The following is a 24,941-nucleotide window of genomic DNA, read 5'->3' as shown; positions in this document are numbered from 1 at the left end:
GTCAAATTTTTATTGCTAACTTTTTTTTAAACTGGTGTAGTAGAGTCAGATAGCATTGTTAAATATTTTTATGAAAAATTACTTAAGTCACAAAGCAAATACGATGTATATGTGTGAAAGTTTCAAAAAGTGACACATTTTCCATCCCATCCCCCAAACACTACCAAGAAGATTTAGCGAGGACCATAAACTCCAAATGCTCTCCCCGACCTTTTTGCTCCAAGGTGTGACTTAAAACCCACATTTTTATCCAAACTTTGTCTCCTGCCCCAGTAACTCATGCAACTCAGTTGATAATACATCTGCAAAGCACGTGGGTTTTGCCATACTAAAAGACGCTATACAAATTCAGTTACCACCACTGCATCTGATCTGCACCAACAACTTTAGTTGCCTCCATAGTTACAGACATGCACATAGATATTATTCTGTACCAAACACTCGCTTCTTTATCATATTGCCACACAGTCCAAGTTAAATCCAACACCTAAATACAGCTTTTATTTCAGGGAAGGTTCTTCATGGCACATTTATTGATAGGAGATTCCTCCTCTTTCAATACGAATGTTCAATGTCATCAAAAGTGTTCATCAATATCATCAAATTGTCATTCGTGGTTCATTTACGTCACATCTCACTTCCTATTTAGTACTGCAACACCCTTTGGGGAAAGAGAAACTCATTGCAATCTTGTACCATCATTCTCTTCCACAACCTGAGAAAGGGAGTACTCTAAAATTTTTTGGGGGAAATTAAAACTCTTTCAGACTGATAGTTCCTATAATAAATGTTACTACACTTCTTGCTGCCTTGGGGAAGCAGCCAGCATAATCAAAGGCCCCTCCCACCCTGGACATTCTCTCTTCTCCCCTTTTCTGTCAGGCAGAAGATACATAAGCTTGAAAATATGTACCACCAGGCTCAAGGACGGCATCTATCTCATTGTCATAAGACAATTGAACAGTCCCCTAGTTTGATCAGACAGACTCTTGACCTCACAATCTACCTCATCATGGCCCTCACACCTTATTGTCTGCCTGCACTGCACTTTGTAACTGTAACAGTATATTCTTCATTGTTACTGCTCTTCCCTTATACTACATCAACGTACTTACATTTTGAAATGATCTGCATGGATGGCTGGCAAAACAGTTTTTCACTGCATCTCAGTACACATGACAGTAATAAACCAATTCCAATTAAACTGCAAATAACCTACATGAATAATCAGTTTTTTTAAAAAAGCATGTTTTGTTTTATATAAATTGAGTGATAAAAATATTGGGATGGGGAGAAAGGTTCTCTATTTAAGTTACAAAACATACAATTGAGTTTTCTTTACAGCTGGAGTGAATAGGTAATGCATAGTGATAACAGGTGTTGGCAACCAGGGGTGGGAGATGGGGTGGGGTAGTTTAAACTTCCTGGAACATATGCAGATTTGGCAAACCTATTCATTCAGGTCTTTTAAACCCAAGCTTCACATCATTTAACCTCTTCTTTCTGATTCATATTTACTACTGTAACTATGGTGGCAAGTTGGATCATCAGGACATCAGTGTAGGTCTTCGATAAAATAGGAGGGCCAACAGGTGAAGGAGAATGAAATCAATTCAATTCCATAATTTTTATTAAATAGTCTTTATTTCATGGACAAGACATTCTGCATTTGAACTATATGTACCGTGTGATCTATGACAAAAATACCACGTTCTTCATCCTTCGACTATTGTAAAGCTGCAAACAGTTGATAACACAGTAACAATATGAACTTAACCATAGAACATCTACAGCCGATAAAGAATGTAATGCTGACTGCATGTTAAAGGACCACGATCTTTTATATTTTATCAATAGACAAAAATAAAACACACGCTGTGTCAACTCCAGGGTAAGTTTAACGAGCAAATATTGTATTTTCAAAAGTGTATAAAGCAAATAGGAAGGAACTTCATGAAAAAGAGGGTGTCATTAGACTTGTCTGCAATGTAATCTTGTACTTAAATTACAGCTTTATAGGACAATATCATCCACAGAGAATGTATTGGGCAATACAAAAATTATCCTCTTCAAAATGTTTAACGCTCAAAAATATCCATTCCACTTCTACCATCTTCACTACGTTGACAAAATTTACAACTGCAAATTAGAAACAATATCCATGAGGATAACTGGCAATCCTGGGATTGAAGCAAGAACTTGGGTTTGATTGATTAGGGCAGGAGTCTTCATCCATTAACCCAGCTGGAGAGTGCCAGAAGAAATTATGGTAATTTTTTAGGTGCAGAAAGGAAGCACTTTTCCAAATTTGAAAATCTGTAAATAGGTAGTAGTAATTGATTTGAACAGAGAGGTCAAGGACTTTCTTGTTAATATTGAGGTGGTTTCATCTTCCACAGGTTTAGTTAAAGCAATTGCTGTGTATATCAGTACCTTAATTAACAGAACAGTTCACTGACATGCTCTTCCATCATAGCATGAGATAAGGGCTGTTCTCAGTACCTTTTTAAAACAAATTTAACTGTTTAGATTGGACTAACTAAAACAATAATTCTGAGATTCAGCAGCTTTGGGGTGCAGAAGGTCAATGAACCCCATTATATGTGAAGCATTTTGTAAATGCTTCTGCGAGGGGTGAAATCCACTAAATTAAGTTTTAATGCTGTGTGGGGAAACTTTGTTTTCACGTGTCACCTAACTTTACAAGTTCAGAACTTCTAGGTCATATTTGCATGAGTGAACATGAACATTTTCATAGGATCTCCCAATAAATTTAGAAGGTGTTTGCAGATAATTGAAGATTTTATTAATTAGCAATCATGCATTCAATATGCAGAATTGGAAAAAAAAGTTTGAAATGAACAGAAGGTCATTAACATTCAAGAGTAAAGTATATTTTCTAATGAAATCCCCAATCACATGTACTTATCCTTTTTTTAAAAAATATAGTTTGGCCTGGCGTTCATGTCCGGTTTTGTTGTTTTCAGGTTTTCAACAGTTACAGGCAAATCTTAATCCAAGCTGCTTTAATATCAAAGACCACATTGTTATTGCTAAGAGAAGGCTGAGTGATCACTGAATTTATTCAGCAACATTAGCACTTCAGCTTGTCAGTGAACTATTGCTAGCTTAATCCAGTGATGGTCACATTAGTATTGGTGTTTTAGTGTCATTGCTAACATTGGTATATGCCAATTTCTAGAACCACGTGATCCCATTCATTATGAAAACCCCCCAGCACCAAATGCAGCAACACTTACAAAGATTTACACCACTTAAGGAATTGATTTTCATAAAACAGCTGTGTTCCACTGTGAAGAACAATGAGATGGAGAGAAGACTTGCCTTTGAATAACTTTTAGTAGCACGAAAAGCAACTACAAAAACTTATGTACGAAACGTTCACTGAGACAAACTTTGGAATGAAAGATGGACTTCAATAAAAACAGTTTAGAACAGTGCAAAACAGCATACTAGTGACATGTGAAGTACCATGACAAGTAACATGGTTAAATAGAGATCTCATGAAGAAAGCCTTATGTCATCTATTACTTAAGCCCATTTCCATGGGAACAACTTTCTTTTAAATCATAACTAACTTAATACTGACAGGAAAATATCAAGTTAAAGCTCAGACTGCTCTGCCACAAGATACAGCTCCAGCTGCTGCCAAGCACTTGTACACAAACATACAATCATGTAACATGTTTGACTTCTGATAATCAACGTCACAATAATCTACACACTGAAAAACTAGGTTGAACTGAGCCATGACACCGACTGTAGGCTCCTAGAGACCTGTGCACCAACAATCATTTCCCAAAGGATAGAAAGACAGTTTGAACTATCTCCGGTCTCTTCAACTCTACCAAGCTATACCATTCCAAAGATTCAGGGCTTTGCATTTCCTTCATAAAAATCATGGAGAGACAGAAATATATTGGAGTCAGAACAAATCTGCAAGATGATTAGAGGAAATTTGGTGAGTGCTTCAAATTTTTCAAAGTCAAGGCAATCTAGGGATCATTCTCCAGATAGTATTTTGGCTACTGCAACACAGTTTAATTTAGGATGATGTGGCTTAGAAAATGTACAGTAGTGTAATTCAATCAGGAATAAACAGGATATCCTTGCCTACAGGGACTGACTAGGATGCATTCCCAGCTAATAGTAATTAAAATCCAGAAAAATAATCTTAAAGGTCCAATGAAGATTTCCAGCAATTCACTGTTGCAACATGCGCAAGGCAACTATTTTTAATTTTACTGAACACAACTGTAATAATCTTTTTTCCCCCTTTTATTTTGCCCTTGATACTGCACCAAAGATCAGATTTCAGACTCCTAATTAGTTAGAGTTATTCACGGCTGTTTATTACTAGCAAAAACAACCCATTTTATTTGCAGGAAGGCTATCTGTTGTAAGCCAAGACGTGTAGCTGAAAGTGCTCATTCCACTTCCCTAGTGTTAAATGCCCCCAGCTCTTCTCCTAACCCCATCATTTAAAAAGCAACTACATCTTATAGATCGAGAAAGCTGGTTCTGTTTATTGCACTAAATCTGCATTTAAAGAAACCAGTACTAATGCAAGAAAAATATTCCAGACACTGGACATGTACACCTTAAGTGTTGTGCCTCAATAACCAAAAGGAATGGTCAAAATTAAAGCAAATAAATAATGTCAAAACATGCAGGTACCTCCATTGACACAACACAATAGACAATCACAATGGTCACACACTAAGAACTTACCTTATGCCAGCGACCATTCCCCTCGGTCCTGGGCAGTAGCTCCCCTACTCTATTTCTATGGCTGGGCAGCTGCTTCCTCTCCAGCCCTTTAATGGCAAATCTGCTCATAGCTCGTTAATGAGGATTTAAATCAGCCAAGCCCTAATGCTATAGATTTGCCATTCACTTGCTTTGCTGCTTTCCTATCTGAGAGGTGAAAACAAAATCCTCACAAGAACTGGATTCTATAAACTAAATCTGCAAAAGAAAAATCAAGATGACTAAAGCAACTTGTCAGTTGCATGTGGTCCAAACATGCTTGTGTAAAATTTGGATAGTTTCTGGTTTGACTCGGGTTGTAAAAGACCTTTTGGTAAATTTTACTCCAGTCTTTTTGGTTTTGGGGTTTATTGGCTGCATAATAAGCCCAAATCATACACCAATCCAACTGACAACCCTCATCTGCCTTGCACCTCCACAGTTTTAGTAAGTTTAGACTACTGATGCACCAGAGCTTTGTGCATCCACAAAGGAACCAGAGAGGAAAAACAAGTCCTTGAGGAGCTGCATGGCAGATCATCCCAATTAAAATGTATATTTAATTGTACATTGCAAAGTGGATAAAGTTCACTATAAAGGGCAAAAATCAGCAGAATTTGAAATACAGAGGACAATGTTTCATCTACACAAATGGAAAGGGAAAGGGGAATCAAGTCTCATAAAAAAAGAAACATTAAGTTAGGAGGAGGGAAAACAGCCAACAATTGTGATTTTTTTTAAAAAGCTGCTAGCAAAGAAAATGAGGGCATGTCCAACAAGAGTTATTATCACACATCAGTCCATGCAGTTTGCAGTATACTGCATTCAGAAGGATAGTACGAGATGCACAGAATGATGTATTGCAGCAACATTGACAGAACATGTATGGTATTTATAAAAGGATTCCAAAAATTCAGGTAGTGTACTGGAGATACATTACTCCCGATGTTGCTTCTGGGTTCATAGCTAAAATTGTGAATAGTGGCGGAGAATTTGGTCAGTAACAATTGATTATCATCATCAGATCAGAAATGGTCCATCTGGTTCCTTCCTTGGTGCTTGGAGGTGATTTCATTTCTTCTTTGAATTGACATTTTTGCAGACCCAATTCATCCCATCCTGGAATAGAATTGCAAGAGTTTGAACAAACAAAACATGCACAAATCACACATTGGAGCCAAAACTCTAGATCTGCCAGTACTTTTAATGTTTTCTAATTTTAATATAATATCGGTGGTGGGGACAGTGGAAGCACAACTTATGAGCAGGATGGGGATAGAGCAAATCAAAATTCTGCTCCTTTTCATATCTTTATGCCATGATTTTGCATTGTTACATTTTGGAATTCATTTTTGATTTATAAACAAATTTCTTAACAGTTGGAAGCAATCCTTAAGAGTTTGAAAGCCCCTGTATAGAAGCCAAGCTTGAAAAAAAAATTGTTGACAGTTACAAGTTAACATTTCAGGTCAATGATCAATCATCAAAACTGGGAAGCATTAGAGATACATGGGTAACACGAAACAAAGAAAGAGGGTAGGGAAAGGTACAGAGGAGATGTCAGGGGTAAGTTTTTTTTAACTCAGAGAATGGTGAGTGCATGGAATGGGCTGCCAGTAACGGCGGTGGAGGCAGATATGATAAGTCTTTTAAGAGACTTTTGGATAGGAGCTTAGAAAAATAGAGGGCTATGGGTAAGCCTAGCAATTTCTACGGTAGGGACATGTTCAGCACAACTTTGTGGGCCGAAGGGCCTGTATTGTGCTGTAGGTTTTCTACGTTGCTGTGAAAGAGAGAACAAAAGGAAACATTTGTGGTTGAAAGAAGGCAGACGTCAAGTGAAGCATTCCTCTGATTCAAAGAAAGATAGTGAAACCTACAGCTCAGTCACTAAGCCTTCTGGAGTGAGGAAGTAAGCTGTGCAGTTCACTGACTCTTGCCTAAAATGGTTTCCGGGGCTGGAGGGCTTAACAAAGAGATTACAGACATAGTGAGAGTCGAGGACAAGAAGAAAAAAAGGCAGATTTTTTCCTTATCCCTTCTGTGTAATATTGTTCAGGAAAAGACACAAACACTAGACCTCAACAGGTTAAATGTCCACTGATGGATATAGCTCTTAATTTATACCAGAATTGGCAGATGCCTTGGAATCAGTCAAGCAATCATATTATTGCCAATGCTGCACACTGTAGACTCAATTCATTCTGTCCTGGATTAACAAATGAAAGTCTATTTCAACTGCTTTCCCAACAATGACTACTACGGTTGAGAAAAACAGACAACTTACTCAGTATGGACATGAGAAGAAATCCAAATTTAAGGATTAGTAACTGCAAATCACCAAAGCTTACATGAGTTGCGATAAACAGTTGATTTTTCAAATATACTGGCATGCATTTTTGTTTAATGTCAATGAATGATAGTTTAAAAAAAATTAGGGAACTCACATCCTTAGAGACAAGAAAGTTCAATAATCTACTTCTAAGGTAGGCTCATTATCTGTACAAAGCCATCACTAGCCTACCACAGTAATTCAGGATTAAAAATAAAGAAAACAGGACTACAATGTGCACCTCAATAAAATAAATGAATCTTTTTTTAAAATACAAAAAAAAGTGATGACAGCACACCTGTACACCTTCTCCTGTGAGTGCAGAACAAGACTGGATTTGCCAGACACGGTCACGAATTGTATGTAGGTTCAACCCCTCAGCTATCTCAGATGCCGGGGCAGCCGTCAGCAAATCTTGCTTGTTGGCAAAAACAAGAACAGCAACGCCACTCAGTTTTTCTTCATCCAATAGCTCAGCAAGCTCCTGAATACCAATTCAAGTGAAAACATTACCTTAGACCTTTAAAAGCTAAAATATATTTCAGACAATGGTATTTTGAAAGTAAAAAAGCTTTAACACTTTAAAACTAGGAGTTCTGCTCCCAATATTCTAAAGTACCAAGGATCCCATTCCAATTTCCAATGTAATCTTCGAAGCCAATTCTCCTACATAAACAAATGGGTTGGGGGTTTGATCTTTTGAAGCACTATATTATATGCATATTTGAGTAATGAGGCTGAATTGCCTCATTGCTCAATACAGACAAGAAATTCTTAAGCTGTTCAGTGGAAATGAAGTTAGACTAGGCTATATTTAATATTTTGGCTATGGAATACAGTTATACATTAAAACCCTAATTTATTTTTCTGACTGAGACATTTAAGCTTGTTTAGACAATGTGATAAATTTTGCATTTGGAACTGCTGATCTTGCTTTCATCTTTACCCTCCATCATCATGTGTTAACTCCTGAAGATTCTTCTCCCGTTCTTACCAAGCTTTGTTTTATAAATTCTTCCTCCTCCTCAAAGTCATGCTGAAATCTTCATATTTCTACTATAATGTATTCTTTGTTCTGACTATTAAAGTGGAAAACAGGCACAAAGTACTTCAGAGATCCTTTATTTTTGATGTGCTTCATAGAAACATTAAAAAGAGTAAGAGTGGGCTATTTAGCCCTTCAGAGCCTGTTCCATCATTCAATACTATTGTGGCTGGTCACCTCTCCTGTGTTCCCACTCTCTTCCTGTACTCCTCGATGCAGTTTGTGTTTAGAAATTCATCAACAACCTGTCCTCCCTGTTAGCGAATTCCAAAGGTTCACCACCTTCTGGAGTGAAGAAATTTCTCCTCAGCTCAGTCTTAAATCTTTTGTCCTGTAACCTGTTCTAATTACTCCAGCCAGAGGAAACACGCTCTCCACATCAAGTCTGACTAGCTCTGTTCAGTTTTCTAAATTTCAATTAATTTCCTTCTATTCTTCTAAGCTCCAGTGAATACAAAAGTAGTTGACAATCTCTCCTGGTATCCCAGGAATCAGTCTGGGGAAAAAATATGAACCCAACCTATTGGTTTCCGTAGGTGAATTGGCTCTGAAGATTGCAAAAGCCTTTGGAATGGGATTCTTGGCACGTAAGAATATTGTAAGTAAAACTCCTAGTTAATATCCTGCATCGATACATAACAATAATTATCTGATTTCTTGACTGATGTCCATCTTCATTCTTACGTGCTGTAGCCTAGTTCTGCAGAACAGCTGTAGTAGTGCAGAGTAATTGTGTACTATATCATGGACTGATGTAACTACGTGTACAATATTTCAGGAGGAAGATCAAGGCCAGTTACCTGTCCCGTTTCTTCAAACCTTTTTCGGTCTGCACTGTCAATTACATAGATCTGGGAAGAAAAATGCAATTAGGAAAAATTAAAAACCTGCATTTATATAGCACACCTCAGAAACCTTTCAAGACATCCCAAATCTATGAATGGATAACAAGGTACTTTTGAGATGTAATCTCTGTTGTAAAGTAGGAAACATAGCAATTGATTGCACACAGTAAACATCCACTCATGTGTAGAGGGACTTTGGTTTAACGTTACATATGAAACCTCCAATATTCCACCATGCCCTTAGATCTACAATGAAGCATGAGTCTGGTTTTTTTGACTCAAATCTCTGGAGTGAGACTTGAAGCCACAACTAAGTTGCTGATTGAAACACAGCTGCTATTTCATTCAGATAATAAAAACAGATATTACTAGGCAAGGAGATGGCAGGTGGAATGTAATGTGGTAAAATTGGAGATTATTCTCTCTAGTAGGAAGTGTGGCAGAAATCAGCTTTGGGTATGTTTTAATTCTATTGTGCTCAGTCCTACACATTAGAAAATTGGACTTGACACTTTTGAGCTTCCCCCCCCCCCCCCCAAGCATGGATGTCACTTTACCAATGCCATTTGTGCATGTACTGCTGCTATTAGGAAATGCACGGTTTTAAACAAAGGATAAAGCTGACAAATCATTAAAAAAAAATTTTAAATAAACTGCCATTTAGTGGGGTTTTCTTTGCAGTTCTCTGGGCATTAGAGCTAAACACAGCAAGCCATTCAGCGCAACAAAATTAAAATGGGAGAAATCCAATGTCTAGGCATGTATTTTTGTAAACTCTGGTAGTAGTAGTAAATGTTGGTATACTGAACGTGTGCCAATTCACAAACCAAACAAGTTCAGTCACTCTATTTGGAATATTAATGACAGAGTCAATTTATGTTCTTCAAATCCAATATCTTTAACTAGTTGCTAAATAATAATTAAGATCTTATCAGTTGAGTTGATCACAATTGTTCACACTAACAGAAGAGGAATGGAAGCTCTATTGAATAAATAAATGAGAGTAGAATTCAAGAGACAGTAGGGCTTAGTGTCATATAAAGCATTAGTAAATATGTAATACTCACAAGAACATCAGTATTTTCAAAGTAGTTCCTCCAATACGGTCTAATTTTTCGCTGTCCTCCGATGTCCCACACATTTAATTTGAAACCTTGCGACTGCACACTTTTGATATTAAATCCCTGATAAAGAAAGAATGGTTTGTTTTTGAAGCCTGTTCTTGTGCAGGTTTAAAGTGCATAATATAGATTTCATAAAAAAAATGCTATCTGCAATTATACCAGGGTTTTTTAAAAACAGAAAAAAATCCAAACAAGTTTCTCTGGCATGCAAGGAATAAATTGGATGCTGAGCCAAAAGAGATATTAGAAGACATAACCTAAAGCTTTGTCAAAGCAGTGGTTTAACAAGGTGTTTAATGCAGGAAAGAAAGATGAAAAGGCAGATGGTAGTCAAAGGAATTCCAGAATTCCTCTGACTTTGCCTTATGAAAGCAAAATCACCAACAGAAAGTAAAAAAAAGGGGAGAGCAGCTGATGCGGATGGAGAGGGACAAGAGACAGGAGGCAAAGGAATGAAAGAATTGTAAGGTGGATAAAGTTAAAGGTAAGAGAGAACAAGACTAAGAGCAAGTGCAAATGAAAACAAAAAATAAGAAATTTAAAGAATTGGCAAAACAGCAGTCAACAGAAAAAGCAGTAAAAAGTGAACAGGACACAGTGCACGAGTGCTTTGGGTTAGCTAAGATTGATAGAAGGCACCGATAGCTGGACTAAAGATACCAGTCTGCTTGTTGCCATTGTTGAGAGTTTGAGCAACCACTGAACTGAGACAGAAGCTCAGGATAGCAGCTTCAGCAAGAATGACAATGATCTTTGCAATGAACAATACAATCTATTTTGACAAGAATTATTCAGTATCCACAGTGTATTAAAAGATGGAATTCTGTCAGATCTTAAAAAAAATTCGCTCTTCTTCCTTGGTTTTCATACATTTCAATTTTGTAACAACAGAGAACTTTCACTGCAAAGAAGTGCAAGGAATGGTCTGCAATGACTCCAAGATCCGTGAACCACGATAACATCTGCATCCACCTCAAATAAACTTTAAAATGTGATATAAACAGAATGAAGATAATCTGCACTGTATTTCATAACCCAAGTTATATGAACAGCCTACTTGGAATTGGTTTATTATTGTCACATGTACCGAGATACAGTGAAAAGCTTTTGTTTGCGTGCCATCCAGACGAATCATTCTATACACAAGTACAGTGAAGTAGTAGAAAAGCAAAAAAAAACACAGAATGCAGAACATAGTGTTACAATTACAGAGAAAGTGCAGTGCAAGTAGACAAATAAAGTGCAAGGGCCATGTTCAAGTAGATTAAGAGATCAAGAGTTCATCTTTATCATACAAGAGGTCTGTTCAAGAGTTTTGTAACAGCTGGTGGATAGAAGCTATTCTTGAGCCTGGTGGTATGTGTTCTCGAGCCCTATGGGAGGGGGGGGAGAAGATTATACAACCTTTATCTTTACATTCTGTGGGAAAAGGCTGTGAATCACACAAAAAAAACCATTGTTTATCTGGGGCATTTAAAGCATCAATATATAGTGTTATCTTGAGACAGGGTATTCTTTATGATTTCTCTACATGAAGGGAGTCATAAATAATGCAAGTTTCATCTGAAGCTGTGGGTTAATCGGTTTTGGAGTGAAAAGTTTCTGCTATTTGATAGAATGATTATCCGCTTAATACAGTTACTGGCAGAAGGTTGTACAAAAGATTCTACCCAGATGGGTTGCAAAATTGTTTTCCTTACACCAGAGAACCTCAGCACAGACATTCTTTCTATTTTGAAACATGGCAATTTTAGAATTAGTTGAATTGTGGTCACGCAACTTAAAAATGGCAATTTAGCTCTTCACACTGAAGTTCCAAGAAAAATGCAATTATTAGTACTGATTTTAATCTATGAATGCTTTTAGATAGACATTTAATATAAACTAAAGGATTCCACAGTAATTAAAGTATGCAGCTCCAGCTGTTAATAGCCACACAACCAACTGAGCCAAGACTACAACCATTACCCATGGTCTCAATTTAGCCTATGAGACAATCTGGCCCAAGAAGACAGAGAGTAGCACCATGTCCCTTTCTTTTCCGCTCTCAATACAGATTCTCACCATAAAACATTGTTGTTCCTGCATCAAATACTGCCACAAACCACATGCAAGAATTCCTAGCCAAATAGCACTGAGGCCCTTGGAGCGCTACATGTGGTAGGGGGCAGTAGCAGTGTAGATAGGATAGATTCAGCAGTTACACCAAGGTAAGAGACTGCTAGTATGAGATCAGAGAAATTGAGGAACAATTGTAGGACAAGGAGAGGAAAGACCCATTTTGAACAGTGGGTGAGAGGTAGAAGAAAGAGTACTATGGTGAACATGGGCAAAGGAGGGGGAGAAAAAAGGGTAAAAAGGTTAAAAGGGATGTTGAAATAATAAAAGTTTGAACCAACATAAAGAGATTTGGTATCTTCACCAGAGTGGGCAGCAGTCCAAGGACAATAGAGTCAAAGTCCTATAGCAGAGAAACAGACCCTTCTGCTCATTATGTCTATGTTGATCATCAAGTACCTATCTATAAAAAACCTATTTATCAGCTCCTGGTTTGTAACTGTGACTATGAAGAGTTTGGATACCGCCAATGTAAAGGAAATGCTGTTTATTCCCATTCCTCCACGTGCCAAAATGTAACTTTGCACTCTCTGGACCCTTGCAGGGGAAAAGGCATCAATGATACGTTACTCCAAAGTGGAGACAAAAGTCCATTAAATCATCCCTCAGTCCAGGATTCATCTCATACTTCAAAAATAACTGCAGTAAGGAGGCATGCCTTGGAAATGGGGCTAGCAATTGTACAAGTTGAGTTGTCATGAAAAGCTAATATTATACTTTGTTCAGTTTAGTTTTCTAGTAGGATTTTTTTGGTCCTACAAGCACATGATAAATAATAAACATCAAAAGAAAAAAAAACCCAAAAAATATGTTTTTAAAATAACCAGGACCAATTACCAAATCTGAGTAACTCACAAAAGTTTCGAAATACTAGATTCAATTGCTACTTACAGATTTTAAATAATCTTGAGGTGGTTACCAAATAACAGCTTTCCAAAAAAGCATTATAGTTACTCAGGCTTGCTAACTGAGCTCAAGAATTGAAAACACCACAAATGACCTTCAGAGTATAAAAATCAATTGGACCCATGCAGCAAATCATAGTGGCTTAGTGCTGGTCGTCTGTTCATGGGGATCCAATTAATTCCATTTTCAATTAGATCTTGTTAAAAGCAAAAGTTGCAGCATTACAAACAGCAATATCTCAGAATGTTTTTTTGTTCTAATTGTGGTCCTTCTTGTAAAAATTGTGTATAGTTTATGTTTTCCTTGTGAATGCTGCTTATATGATGTTATGTGCCTGTGAAGTTGCTGCAAGTATGCTTTACATTGCACCTGTGCATACACGTACTTGTGCATATGACAATAAACTCGACTTCGACTATACTAAAATCCCAAAAGTGGTGTTAGAGAGGATGGGGTGGTTATGGAAGAGACATGGGGGCATATGAAAGGAAAATATATTTCCCTGACTGCTAGTGAGGGGGTAGATTAACCAAAATATGGCACACAGCTTACTACCATCAGTGGCCTTTTCAGTAAAAATTTCAGCTCTTTAAATTGGTATCCATAAGGTAAACAGCAACCAGTTCAAGATAGAATCACCAGATTCACTAACACCTTGATCAAATATTTCAGCATACAGTATTTTCTGTGCTACTAGCTGGAGTGAACATCAGGAGCACACATGGGAACACAGCAGGGAACAAATCCATTTCAGCACATTGCACACAAATATTTTCTGCTCCCTCCTGTAGTTTTCTCTTGAATCTTAAGTTATCTGCATATTCTGAGTATCCCAAGTACCAAAAAGCATTAGTGTGGATGCCATTAGCACTTAAAACTGTACTTGCATGACAGAAAATAACTTCAAATTATATATTGTAGTAAATGATTCTTTAAAAAATTTTGACCTCACCAAGGTGAAGGATTGCTATTGCTGCCATTCCCGTCAGTATGGTTCATAATATGGTTAGATCTCAGTTAAAGCTCCAAATATTCTGCCTTAATAATACTCAAATACATGCAGATTAATTTAGAAGATTTCCCACACCTACTATTCAGTGGTCTCTCTAATGAAGTAGCCAATCTACCACTGAAATGGGGCAATTTTCTGCTGTTGGCCTGCCTCGAAGAGCTCAACCAAGATGGCTAAAATTGATGCATATTGGACCTTCTCACCAATAAGCAGAAAGGAATTTCTATTCACAGTCTGGGCTGAATTTTAACCCAGGTCCCAGATAAAATATCCAACCCATTGCAACATTTAGTTTGCTGTTTTTTTAAATTTAAAATAAAAGCTATGAAATTTGTAGTTGTGTCTCAATGAAAACATTACCTGTGTAGGTGTGATGTGACTAATGTCTTCTGAAGCCAACTGTTTGAGTAATGTTGTTTTCCCTGCATTGTCCAAACCTAGGAGGAGAATTCGAACCTCCTGATCAGGGGCACTCTTCAATTTGCGTAGTATTGACAGTAACCCCTAAAAGAGGAAAAAAACATTGGTCACTCTGTTGTATCTACAGATGTAGATTTCCACCACCCCACAGTTTTTCTCCCCACTTAATGAGGTTCATAGCTATATATTGCTGAGTAAACTGCTATCAATTTTTTTTTTACTTTTACGCTATTGGGCAGTCTCACATTTATCGATAGTCAAGTTCAGCAGCAGATAGGGCAACTATAAAGCAAATAAAAACTGCAGATGCTGAAAATCTCAAATAAAGAGGAAAAAATATTGAGAACACTCAGCAGGTCAAGCAGTGCCTGCGGAGAGGAAAACATTTCAGAACAAAGTAATTTGTCTACACCATCTAGTATACTACTTCCAGCATGATGTGGAAATATATATGAACCAATGCCAGGGTGAATACATGTTGCTCACTTGCTTTTCCTTAACAGTCAATGTTATAATGAACACTCACTGCTGCAGTCTCCCACTAATTTTTCCCAAAGACCAAGCAACTCCTCATCCCTAATCTTTTCTGCCAACTAAAAACTATCCTTTAAGGCAAGGTTGCAGCATCGTTTATGCCGCTATGATCAGCATCATCTTTTATTTTACAAATTAACATCTGTAGAAAGACTATAACTGGCTTCTCAAATTTTTAAGTGACATATTTTAGAACATTCACATAAGGAGGCAGTAGCTAGGCATTACGCTGTTAAAGTATAAGTAGAAGGTTTCGGGCAGGATTGAGGACAACTTTTATCAGCCACAGACTGCCAGGGACTTGGACTCTGTTTAAAATTGCAGTAGAGGTAGAAATACTCAATCACATTTAAAAATAACTTGAATGAGCATTAAGTGCTGTAACTTACAGGTCTACTAACCTAAAACTAGAAAGGGGGACAAGGTTGAAAGCTCTCCCTAGGCTACCAGGGACACAAATAGAAGTTTCCCCATGTTTGCTTCTGAAAGTATTTTGGTCCATTTAGTTTTCCGCATCTTATCTCCAAGGTTAGGAAGTTCCACATACAACAGAATAAGTTTGTTTTAAATATTGTATCTTTTCAAAATAGTAAATTTCAATCAAATTTTCTCTTTATCATCTTTTCTCAAGCAGAAGGTTCAGAGCACACAATCTGACATCATCTTCTAAATTATATATTACAGCCCTTTGAAAAGGTATCCAATTGTATTACTTTTGATAAAGGTCAAACAACAACTAGACAATACTCCAGATGTAGTTTTAAATTTACGACTTTTATGCTGCATTCTTTGTATTTCATAGCAATAATTTCATTGGTCAAATGGTTACATGTGATGCCTTTTTGGTACCATCTGCAAGCATTGGACTAATGGAATCAATGATCTGTACACCAATATCCTGAATGTTCTCACCTACTCAGATAATTCCAGCGTGCATTCCCATTAAATACATCTTCCATTTCTCATTCTCTTTTGACAAAAAACTGCATCTACCTCCATCAGCCCATTATTCCAGCATCTACAAATTATCCACATGATGTACACACATCATTTGTTGTTGAAGCCATGTTGTTGTAATTTGCAGCTTTAGACACATTACTTAAAAACAAAAATCAAATAATTTGTATAAACAAATAGCACTCCTCCCTGTGATTTACTATAGCCTGAACGCTAAATCTCAAATTCTCATGGGAAAATGAGTTAACATTACTCCATTGTTCTATGAAATTTTACTCATCTGTGCCTAATCTTTTCAACATTAATTGTCGATCCAACGTCTGCAAGATGTTCTTACAACTGTGAATTTAGTCTCATTCACTGTACTCATGGCTACACTATTTAAAGATGATACTTTACTGGAACCAGCAATACTAAATGCAAATGACAATGTCAATATTCTCATAGATTATGTTAGGTTTTAATTAGATTTCAGATGGAAATTGAAATCTTAATGGCTACATGTTTAGATTGCAACTGTACAAAACAACCCCTGTAAACCTTAACAAGTCCAAAAACCGGAAACTTAGTTAACCGAGTGGTTTCTATAGCACTGCTGCATACATGCTGAACATTTTATTGGGGAAAAGTTCCAAAGGAAACATGGATACCAAAGATAATCTGAATCAGGGATTTCAATATTCACCAAGAAAATCCAAGTATCAACACAAAGTGAGCTGGATAAGTCCCAAAGAACACAGATATCAAACTGGTCATGGCAGCGAACCAACAACGACCCAAATTACTTGTTACAGACCCATCTGTTCATAACAGAAGTTAGAAGCAGAGATTACAATCACATAGTCTGGGTGAACCATCTGCAATTAAAAAAAAATAATCCATTGTACGGTGCTAGAACTGTTCTAAGAGCAGAACAGTTCTAATTACCTGAAACAGTAGTATGAACTGCAGTGGGCCATCACCAGCAGAATAGTGAATCGCCATAACCTGTAATCTCATCATGTAGCACATCCTTCCATTCCTGATCATCGTTAAACCAGGAAACAAACCTTGGTTCAACATAGAGATCATCTTGCCTGCAGCGGTACCAAGTGCATCTTGCAACAAAGTTTGAAACTAGTGTTGCAACTACATAAAGTGACTTGAATGTTAAACCTCAAACCAATGGACAACACTAGGCAATATTGCTTGCAAACTATAATTTAACCCAGTGGATCACAAAGCTCAACACCCCCAAAATCCAGCTGAAAATTATATTAGCCAACTCAGAAGGATAAGACTCCTAAACATTCCAGTTTTTAACTGTGGTGGATCACAGCATGTGCGTGAGACAAGCACAAAGAATTTACAAACTTCTTCAGTCAAATGTATATGCTGGCAATATGACAACCTTTCTCTAAGTTTTAAACAGAAACTATTGCATTAACTAGACAGAACACCAAAACTAAACTGCACACCAAAAAAAGATCCAAGCTGAATTTCATGGCATCAGAAGCAGTTGCACATTATTTCCACCCCCAACCCACAATTCCTGTACAGGTAGGGTGATAATAGCTATCCAATTGTACAAGTATACCTTATCCAACTCCATCCAAAAATAGAGTGGAACCCAATTTTCCAATTACTACCCTAGCAGCCTTCATTAACTCATCAGTCAAGTGAGGGAAGGAGCCATGTCTATTCTGACTTAGATCCAGACGGCAGCAGAGTGAAATTGAAGTCAATGAATGTCAAGGGGAAAAGCTCCAGTGGCTGGAATCAAAGCTGACATAGAGGATGATGGTTGTGGCCTATTGGACGCTAGAGACCTCAAAACCATGAAATCACTATGGAGCAACATTCTTAGCAAACCTCTTAAACAGCGTCAATGTCGTTCTTTACATCAAGTCAAGAATGGATTCCACAATGTCCACATTAACTCAATGAGCCTCTGCTGATAAAACAACCAGAAAACAGCGAGTCGAGTTCACAGGTGACAAAAGGAATAGACACAGAAAAAAGGTACTGTTCATTGTACTGCGTAACACTTCTAAAATTGTAAATCAGAAAAATCGTTCAATTTACTCCAAAAGAAAACATAGCAGATTCCTTTTTCTGTGGTCAGTATTGCTGCAGACCTAAAGTAGTTTTAAGAATAATCACAGATGGATGCTTAACTTAAGCTTGATAAGAAATAGTCAAGTACTGCACTGTCTACATTGGTGCACTCTAGTACAACATTTTTTTACCAGACCACATCAATCTAACTCATTCTTCCAGGAAATAGTGGTCTAATTAATTAGAATTCTAGCAAAACAGAGCAGCAACAATAATTAGCAAAAGGAGATGAACATTTTATTCCCTTAATTAATTAGCCACTGAGTATCCAATGAGGTCAGGACAATAAACTGCATAAATCTAAAGAGAAGCTTGATATTTAGAACTAGAAGAAAGCATGTACAGATGTACCTTATAGATGCTAGAATTCAACAAGAACAGATGTGAAGCCTAATCTCAGGAGGCAGCTGCAAGAAAATGCTCCAGCTAATTAAGCTTACCTGGACAAGATGTACAGATAATATCTACACACCTTTCTTACTACCAAACCTCTGCTGAATCATGAACTTGTGCTGAATCATGAATCAGTTTACTTCTTTTCTGATTGATGCCACATTTAAAAGTTGAACTGTAAATTTTGAGATTCCCACACTTGTTTATTCTGCTCCCCACACCACCTTAATACCTACTTGTGCAAAAGAATGGGAAAAAACCTGCAAATGCTGAACATCTAAAATAAGAACAGAAAATGCTGGAAATACTCAGAAAGAAAATCTCCCCACAGATGTTGTCTGACCTGCTGAGTATTTTCTGTTTTGTATTGTCAATAAATGTTCTATTCAAACTAATATTCATTAATGGCTCACTTAAAAAAAAAGTTCTCTTTACAGTTCATTAATTTTACTTTCAAAGGGTTATCTGGGCTATATAAAAAAAACAATGACAATGGCTGAAGCAGATTCATCAATTCATGTTACTATTCAGAAAACAAAGGACTCATTCCAGTACACTGACTAATATTCTCCTTACCCCCAAACCACTGAAGAATAAAAATCACTAGGCTGACATCTGTGGGCATTCTGCAGACAATGTGGCCAGTGTGTCTAACTAAACAAGTTATTCAACTTAAAAATAAGCAATTATTTAGGATGCTTAATGATAGTCTTTCAAAAATTTAGTGCAGCATGATCAGACAAAACTGAATGAATTAAAGCTCTTCTGTTCAACCCATATTAACATAAAGTTCAGTTTAAAAGTGATGAAAAGTCATAAACCTAAAATGTTAATCCTGTTCCTCTTTTCACAGATAGTGGAGTGTTTCTGGCATTTTGTGTTTTGATTTTCAACTTATTCATTCAACTGTATGAAGTGGGAATTCCAAATCAAGACATATTTACACACACACACACACACATCCTTACAATTAAGTTAGCAGACAGAACTGAAGAATCCATTCAACCGTATGAAGTGTGATTCCAAATTAAGACATAGTTACACACACACACACACACAAAAATCCTTACATTTAAGTTTGCAGTCAGAACTGAGGAATCCACTCAACTGTATGAAGTGGGAATTCCAAATCAAGACATATTTACACACACACACACACATCCTTACAATTAAGTTAGCAGACAGAACTGAGGAATCCATTCAACTGTATGAAGTGTGGTTGCAAATTAAGACATAGTTACACACACACACACAAAAATCCTTACACTTAAGTTTGCAGTCAGAACTGAGGAATCCACTCAACTGTATGAAGTGGGAATTCCAAATCAAGACATATTTACATACACATTAAATTAGCAGACAGAACTGAGGAATTAATTCTATTTCCCCTCAGACCATCCACCCCGAGTGAAATGTTATTGGGATGAATTAAGTTAGGCGATGGTCGTCATTGTTGTGGAGCGGGAGGAGGCGTGTGGAGGTGATGTTTACAACGCAGAGTGCGTTGCTTTATATCATTAGCGGGGAGAGGGAGGTGGAGACGGGGGATTACACAGAAATGCCCGGGTGTAAATCGCCGGCTAATCCCCGGCCTCCCTCCACACGCTGCAGCCTGATCTCCACCGCCATGGCGTCACGGCAACCGCTAACCTAACAACACCAGCAGGATGCAGAAGGGAAAATAAAACCCGGCGGGGAAACGCGCCCAACGCCGCGCTCTCCCTCCCCTGCCGCCTGCCCGACCTCGGCCGCCGCCGCCTGCCCCTCAGCGGCCGAGGTGACCACCCCCCCTCCCGCCTTCCCCTCGGCCCCTCACTCACCATCTTCTCCTCACGGCGCCGGGTAACTATGGGCAGCGGCGTCACCTCGCAACCTGCGTGGGGATCACGTGACACCGCCAGGCCCCGCCTCTGGTGCGCTCCCTCCCACACGCACACTCCCTCTCCCTGACGTCACGGCCGGCGGGGCGGGATAAGACGTCGGGGGGAGGGAGGAGTCTCCGCCGAGGGCACGCTCCGGTGACGTGACGTGTAGGGGGCGGGGCCAGCGGGAGGTAATCCGCGCCCGCTGATTGGACGGAGACCTTTCCTTCGGGAGGGAAAAGCAACCAAGTTGCTACTTTTATTTTGCCGCCTGGCGCTGTAACAAATACGGCGGGAATTGGTCCAATGGTCAGGTACGTCAGTGACTGTGTTGCAATATTCCTGTTACTTCAATCATTTTGGGGCTGAGCTGTTATTTTCCCGCAATGACGAGGCTGCGACCCCCCCCCCCCCCCCGGGGCTGGCTGTCACTCTGGGCTCGGTCATTCTGTACTCGTGTCACAGCACCTCTACCCATTTACTGGTTTTAATTTGATTTAATACATCTCAAACGGCCTAGCTGCTGATGCAATCACTATTGCAGCAACTGCCTTCTGCTCCAGGGCTTTCAAACAATAGGTTCTGCAGCTATTTGACTTGTATGATAATCATTTCGCCACGTCTCACGTGTGTTTGAAGGAAGGTATTATGACTTCTGTTTTTTCCTGGTCAATGAGGCTCAGTAGTGTGTCTTGTATTTATCTATGACTGCCAAGTCCTACAACATTGCAAGCTGTCCAGAACAAATTGATTGTCAAAGTGGACAGTCCAATATTGCTTCCAAGTATATGGTATTGTTCTAATGAGCATGTAGGAAGTTTTGAAGGGGAATATTACATTTTCCTTTACCTCAGGGGAAATATATTTAAGTAGGGTAGGCCAAGGAAGTAATAGTTTGCTCTTTTAAGTTAGTTTGGGTACCTTTTTGATTACATTCACTCTGCAAGATTAGTTATTATGAAGCAATTTATAGAATCATTGGTTTATACAGTACAGAAGAAAGCAATTGGATTCCTCCAATTTACACCAGCTGTTTCAATCCAGCTATGCCCACTTCATTGCTTTTCCCAGAGATCCCTGCATTTTCTTTTCTCCTTCAAATACTCAGTTCCTTCTTAAAGGCTACTTATGGGTCTGCTCTCTGGCAATGAATTCCAAACACTAAACAAAATTCTTCTTAAGGCTGTTGATATTAGTGCACAGTGAATTGCATGGATCTATGGAAAAAGCAATAAACTGGATTGAAACAGCAGGTGTAACTTGGAATCTGATTGCTTCCTTCTGTACTGTATTACCCAATGATTCTATAAACTGCTTCATAATCACTAATCTTGCAGATTGAACGTACTCAAACCCTAAAATATATTGGTCTTGGCCTGCATTATAGTCCTAGCCTTGCTATGCACAGCACTCTGAGGTAGAAAATTCCAAAGGTTCACAAGCCTCCAGTAAAGAAATTTCTCCTAAGTGGCCTACCCCAAGCCAATTCACTGGAGGTTATCACTTCTCACCATCTACACTGTCAACCATTCCCAGTATCTTGGCTTTATCAATGAAATCACATCTAATTTTACTAAACTCCAAAGAAGCCCATCCTACTCAGTTACTGTTCTAATGATAAATCCCTCGGATCCTTCTCTGATCCTAAAATCACCTGCCATGGGCCCCTCCAAAGCTGCACTTGCTTTGTAAAATCTGGAGAGCCAAACTCTGGCCCTCTCCATCCCTGAGTCTGGCTGGACTCTCTCGATGGTTACAGTGGCTTTGGCAACACCATTAAGTAGACCACTGATTGCCCTTGACTGGTTAGAATGCCAGGGGTTGTGCTTTGTAACATTTGGAGATGAGGAGACATTCAGAGAAGTGGAGTAGGGATAGCCCAGGGAATTATAGCCCGGTGAGTCGTACCTCAGTGGTTGGTAAGCTGATGGAGAAGATCCTGACAGGCAGGATTTATGAACATTTGGAGAGGTATAATATGATTAGGAATAGTCAGCATAGTTTTGTCAAGGGCAGGTCCTGCCTTACAGGCCTGATTGAATTTTCTGAGGATGTGACTAAGCACATCGATGAAGGGAGAGTAGTAGATATAGTGTATATGGATTTCAGCAAGGCATTTGATAAGGTACCCCATGCAAGGCTTATGGAGAAGGTGAGGAGACATGGGATCCAAGGGGACATTGCAGTGTGGATCCAGAACTGGCTGGCCCACAGAAGGCAAAGAGTGGTTGTTGAAGGGTCGTATTCTGAGTGGAGGTCGGTGACTAGTGCTGTACCTCAGGGGTCTGTACTGGGACCCTTACTCTATGTGATTTTTATAAACGACCTGGATGAGGAAGTGGAGGGGTGGGTTAGTAAGTTTGTGGATGACACGAAGGTTGGGGGTGTTGTGGATAGTTTGGAGGGCTGTTAGAGGTTACAGAGGGACATAGATAGCATGCAAAGTTGGGCTGAGAAGTGGCAGATGCAGTTCAACCCAGATAAGTGTGAAGTGGTTCATTTTGGTAGGTCAAATATGTTGGCGGAATTTAGTATTAATGGTAGGACTCTTGGCAGTGTGGAGGATGCGAGGGATCTTGGGGTCCGAGTCCATAGGATGCTCAAAGCGGCTGCACAGTTTGACTCTGTGGTTAAGAAGGCATATGATGTATTGTCCTTCATCAATCAGGGAATTGAATTTAGGAGTCAAGAGGTATTGTTGCAGCTATATAGATCCCTGGTCAGACCCCACTTGGAGTATTGTGCTCAGTTCTGGTCGCCTCACTACAGGAAAGATGTGGAAGCCATAGAGAGGGTGCAGAGGAGATTTACAAGGATGCTGCCTGGAATGCGGAGCATGCCTTATGAAAGCAGGTTGGAGAGACGGAGGATGAGGGGGGACCTGATAGAGGTGTATAAGATGATGAGAGGTATTGATCGGGTAGATAGTCAGAGGCTTTTCCCCAGGGCTGAAATGGTGGCCACAGGAGGACATGGGTTTAAGGTGCTGGGGAATAAATATAGAGGAGATGTCAGGGGTAAGTTTTTTTTTTACTCAGAGTGTGGTGAGTGTGTGGAATGGGCTGCTGGAAACGGTGGTGGAGACGGATACAATAGGGTCTTTCAAGAGACTGTTAGATAGGTACATGGAGCTGAATAAAATAGAGGGCAATGGGTAAGCCTAGTAATTTCTAGGGTAGGGACATGTTCGGGACAGCTTTGTGTGCCGAAAGGCCTGAATTGTGCTGTAGTTTTTCTGTGTTTCTATGTTTCTATTAAAATTGAAGTTAATTAACAAAACTTTACTCTTGAATTTTATATTAATTTTAGCTAAAAATGCTACTTAAAAGCATTAAAGTAAAACAATATTTATAGACTAACTTGCCTCCCCCTTTGAACACTGATCCATTTCTCTACAATCCCCTTTAAATGAATGGGTTTTGTATTCTGCTCCATGCTTGACCTGATGTTGGATCCCAGAAGTGATTGTCTTTTCCCCCAGTGTAATGCTGGGAAATCCGAACAAACCTGGAATCTGCAGCCAGAATCCATGTGGAGTCCAGTGTTGGAGCAAATCAGCAGCTTTGGCTTTTGGAATCTGTCAGTAAGTCCCAGACTTCCTCACTTCACGGCAAGTGTGTGGAAATCCAGACTTACTGCAGTTTCAACAACTAAAGGTTGTGGCTTCTGGATAGGTCTGCAAGCAATAGCCAACAAGAGCTGCCCCATAGTCTGTTGCTGGTCGAGGACAGAGTTGGCATGAATCTTAGGACAATATAGGTTCCACTATCTGAAGGCACAAGAGAGACTGCAGATGCTGGAGATGCTATCTGAAGCCAATCTCTGCCAACACTGGAGCATGATGTTGCCCTTATCTCACTTATTTTGATCGTATCTCACTTGACGCCAGTTTGCATTTATCTAGTGCCCCTTGATGTAGTGAAGCAGCCCTTTACCTCGCCATTTTTATTTGCAACTCTGTGACTTCAAGGCATTTAAGATAAGATATCTTTATTAGTCACATGTGCATTGAAACATGCATCTTTTGCGTAGAGTGTTCTGGGGGCAGCCCGCAAGTGTCGCCACACTTCTGGCGCCAACATAGCACGCCTGCAACTTCCTAACCTGTACGTCTTTGGAATGTGGGAGGAAACCAGAGCACCTGGAGGAAACCCACGGCATTTAAACAGACAAATGAGAGTTTTCGATGGAGGCATTTGGAATACTGGCAGGCAGTGGAGTGTAGGGACAACAGATTCACCCTCCTGCTTCACCACCATAGAGGACATACAAGAAGGCCATTTGGCCCCTGAAGCCTTTTCACCCAATCAAGAGCATGGCTGATTCGATCATTGCCCTCAACTCCATTTTCCCCGTGACTTCACCTGATACAGTAGGCATCCATTTTGGATGTGTTGAAGTTTCCAGGAGGTGAAAGTTGGGATGTTGTCTAGGGAAACATTGAGTAAGGAAGTTGCAGATATAAGGACATTAGGTGTCCGAGGATCAAGGTAGAGATGCATTATTGCTGGTTGTCCACTACAGCA

At 39.1% G+C, this 24,941-nt stretch overlaps 2 protein-coding genes across 5 annotated transcripts in view; one reads left to right on the top strand and one right to left on the bottom strand.

The window, feature by feature from the left end:
- Nucleotides 1–1,629: 1,629 nt before the first annotated feature.
- arl3b (ADP ribosylation factor like GTPase 3b) lies at nucleotides 1,630–20,495 on the bottom strand. Its single transcript, XM_052027711.1, has 6 exons — nucleotides 20,374–20,495; nucleotides 14,513–14,656; nucleotides 10,060–10,176; nucleotides 8,948–8,998; nucleotides 7,401–7,586; nucleotides 1,630–5,889 (listed from the first exon to the last, which is right to left on the bottom strand). Exons 1-6 carry the CDS (start codon nucleotides 20,374–20,376, stop codon nucleotides 5,842–5,844), a joined length of 549 nt encoding a protein of 182 aa, XP_051883671.1. The 5' UTR covers nucleotides 20,377–20,495; the 3' UTR covers nucleotides 1,630–5,841.
- Nucleotides 20,496–20,600: 105 nt separating this feature from the next.
- Nucleotides 20,601–24,941, top strand: part of sfxn2 (sideroflexin 2) — an 84,799-nt gene continuing 80,458 nt past the window's right edge. For 3 of the 4 annotated variants that reach the window (XM_052027705.1, XM_052027704.1, XM_052027703.1), the window contains exon 1: nucleotides 20,615–20,729. Coding sequence is in view for 1 of the 4 variants with exons in the window: in XM_052027707.1 (XP_051883667.1) it covers nucleotides 20,722–20,729 (8 nt within the window). In the remaining 3 variants the exon portion in view is untranslated. Of the gene's footprint in view, nucleotides 20,730–24,941 lie in introns of all 4 variants that reach the window. The other variant, XM_052027707.1, reaches the window with a different exon arrangement.

Source organism: Pristis pectinata, chromosome 12 (genome assembly GCF_009764475.1).
Source record: "Pristis pectinata isolate sPriPec2 chromosome 12, sPriPec2.1.pri, whole genome shotgun sequence".
Taxonomy (NCBI): Eukaryota; Metazoa; Chordata; class Chondrichthyes; order Rhinopristiformes; family Pristidae; genus Pristis; species Pristis pectinata.
The sequence above is the reverse complement of the archived record's forward strand: the minus strand, read 5'-3'. Positions and strand labels throughout refer to the sequence as shown.